Source organism: Otolemur garnettii, unplaced genomic scaffold (genome assembly GCF_000181295.1).
Source record: "Otolemur garnettii isolate 467f Iridium unplaced genomic scaffold, OtoGar3 scaffold00094, whole genome shotgun sequence".
NCBI classification, from domain to species: Eukaryota; Metazoa; Chordata; class Mammalia; order Primates; family Galagidae; genus Otolemur; species Otolemur garnettii.
In genome coordinates, this window is record NW_003852489.1 from 7,006,794 (window position 1) to 7,010,004 (window position 3,211).

Here is a 3,211-nt window from a genome sequence, read left to right on the forward strand (position 1 = left end):
GTTGAGCTATAGGCGCCGAGCCGGAAATTCTTAAAAACATTTGGTTCACATAGACCCACGTCTCTAACTCTTTTCAAAATGCAGTAAGATTGTTTGGTCCTAATTCAAGAAAAGTAGAATTCTCGTGTGTCTGGAATTCAAACCAGCTGTAATATTCAGGGGTTTTTTTATTCACAGCACAAACATCAAAGCCAGGGGTAAATGGGCACTTTACTAGTAGTTACAGATTGCAATCAACTGTGGGTTCTCATACACATATGCACCTTGCTCATTCTGTAACAGTTAACTATTGAGTAACAAAGGCAGACTGAAGTGTTCTCAGAATTATAGGTTTTTTATTTAGCTATCCCTTTGTTGACACATGAAGAAATATCCATTAGCATCCTTCTTTATCTTTCATATTTCCTTTCTCTCTAGGTTGGACAAGATGCTCCCTACACACCAAACCCGAAGGAAGCTACAAGGATCACTTTTATCCACGAGACATACTTCTGAAAGTCCTGCTCTGCCTCACGCATTGAACGAATGATGCTACACTCTCTTCTCCTTGTTATTAATCAATGTGGGCAGATTCTTGTCAATTTAACATTTGCATCTTCAGTGGGGACAATGTAATCAAAGAGGAATTCCAGGTCCTCTGAATGAAGGGAGAGCCTGGGCTCATCCTCATGCCACTGCTACTGACTTAGCCTCAAGCCTCTGCAATTCACTTTGTACATCCAAAAAATGGATATGTTTCTGTCCCCTCAAATGAAAACAGAAAGCCTTCCCTCCACGCACGATAAATGGACCTTATTGGTCTCTTTGACAAAAGACTTAAACACTGCCTCCAAGGAACAAGAGCAGCTCTTAATGTGAGGCAGCTCCCAACACCTGTCATCCTCCTAGCTGACTTCTTGCTCACTGGCTCTCAGCTAGCTTATGGTGGGGTTCCTACTTTCCCCTGGTGACATTTGTAAGGTTTTATGATTTAGCTTCTGCCTCTATATGTAGCTTTCAACACAGTGGTGAAGGCAACTTGACCCTAGGCATTCTAAAAGTTCTCCTTTCCTCATAAGTCATCCCAAAGGGATTTAGAAACTGTAGACAAATTGTACCCAAATGAAATCTCCTACCAATCCGGAATTCCTGAGGTGGGTCTGGTATTACATCGTACTTTAATAGTGAGCTGCATATATTTTGGATAAGGATTCCAGAGAAAGATGATTATGATGATGTTTTATCAGAGGTGCATAGCTATGAATCAAGTCTGATCCACTTGAATAAGAGTTTGGTAAGAAAGTGGAAATAGCTGATCTTTACACTGTGTTTAGGTGATAAAAGGAACAGCAAGAGAGGTAAGACAGGGTCTGGTCCTGCTTCTTTGCATAAGAGTGAAACCATTTCATTTCATTTTGTTGAAATGTGTCTATGTCTAAATAATTGTTTTCTAATTCAGGTGGTAAAAGCCATATTTTTTTTAAAATATGGTTTTTCAAAAAAACCATTGGTTCTTTCACTCAAGTACTGTCCAAAAATAGTAATTCTTAGGCTCGGCGCCTGTGGCTCAAGTGGCTAAGGCGCCAGCCACATACGCCTAAGGTGGCGGGTTCGAATCCAGCCCGAGCCCGCCAAAACAACAATGACGGCTGCAACAAAAATAGCAATTCCTAAAGCACTACTAACAGGGGTACATCTCACCCTAAGGCCTGAGTTCATACTCCAGTTGAACCTGAAAGAGAACAGACACAAAGCATGGATGATGATAGGTTTAAAGGAAGGACCTCTAAATTTCCATAGAGCACAATTTGAAACTACATGAGGGAAAAGCACTGGAGTAGGCATTTGAATAAATGAGTATATATATGTATATATGCATACTCATATATTATATATGTTATATATATTATACATACACATGAATATATACACATGTAATATATTTTATACATATATTACACATATATTATTTGCATCCTGCCACTGATTCACAACATTGCTTTACCTTTATCCTGCCATCTGTGGCTTAGTTTTACCATAAAATGGGGGTAGGGGATCCCCGCTCTTTCCCAGGACCACCAGGAAGATGAATATAAGCATTATATACTTACAAGCTCTAGATGCAGGACAAATAACCTGCATTCATCCCCATCCTTCCCAGCCTCATCCACCGTAGAATGTCCCCTAATCCAGAAATAGGAGATTTCTAGGAAAAGAAACATGTGGCAAAGTCTACTTCACCAACTCCTGTGCGAGAGTATAATCTGGTTAACATTTGCACTGACTTTCTTGATAGAAAAATCACTGACAAAATTGGTCAGGCACAGTGGTTCATGCCTGAAATCCTAACACTCAGGGAGGCTGAGGCAGGAGGATCGCTTGGGGCCAGGAGTTCAAGACCAGCCTAAGCAAGAGTGAGAACCCCCTCTCTACAAAAAATAGCAAAATCAGCCATGTGTTGTGGTGCACACCTGTAGTCCCAGCTACTAGGGAAGCTGCAGCAGGAGGTTGCAGTTATCTGTGACAATAGATAGCTTTAGCCTACAAGTTTGAGGTTGCAGTTATCTGTGACAATATCACTACACTGGGGTGACAGAGCAAGACTCTGTATCAAAAAAGTGAACAACAACAACAACAAAAGCCCAGTGCAGTGGCTCATGCTTGTAATCCTAGCACTCTGGGAGGCTGGGGCAGGTGGATCCTTTGAGCTCAGGAATTCAAGATGAGCAAGAGTGAGACCCTGTCTCTCAAAAATAGCCAAGTGCTGCCTTGGAAGGCTGAGGCAGAAAGATCACCTGAACCCAAGAGTCTGAGGTAGCTGTGAGCTATGGTGCTGTGGCACTCAGGGTGACAAAGTAAAATTCTGTCTCAAAAAAAAGGAAAAAGAGGGGAGGGGGGATATGGAAGGAGGAAGGGTATTAGGGGAGACCTCACCTAATGTGCATGAGGCAATGGTACATTTCAAAACTATTAAGAAATGAGTATAATTCTGATGGATGTGTTACTTAGTTCAACACAAACATTTCACATTGTGTATCGAAGCAGTACCCTGAACCCCATAAGTGCATCAATGTACAAAGTTATGATTTAATAAAAAATAATTTAAAAAAAAGAAAAGAATTCACTGACAAAATCAAAATTGATTGTATATATATGTATACAAGAAAGTCAGTGCAAATGTTAACCAGATTATACTCTCGCACAGGAGTTGGTGAAGTATCAAAAAAAAAAA

At 40.6% G+C, this 3,211-nt stretch overlaps 1 protein-coding gene across 1 annotated transcript in view; it reads left to right on the top strand.

Annotated features, from left to right (window-relative positions):
* The window catches only part of CUNH17orf78 (chromosome unknown C17orf78 homolog), a 21,071-nt gene extending 20,576 nt beyond the window's left edge, over positions 1–495 (top strand). Inside the window, exon 7 of the mRNA XM_003795615.1 lies at positions 418–495. Within this exon, the coding sequence (XP_003795663.1) occupies positions 418–495 (78 nt within the window). The remainder of the gene's footprint in view (positions 1–417) is intronic.
* The last annotated feature ends 2,716 nt before the right edge of the window (positions 496–3,211 follow it).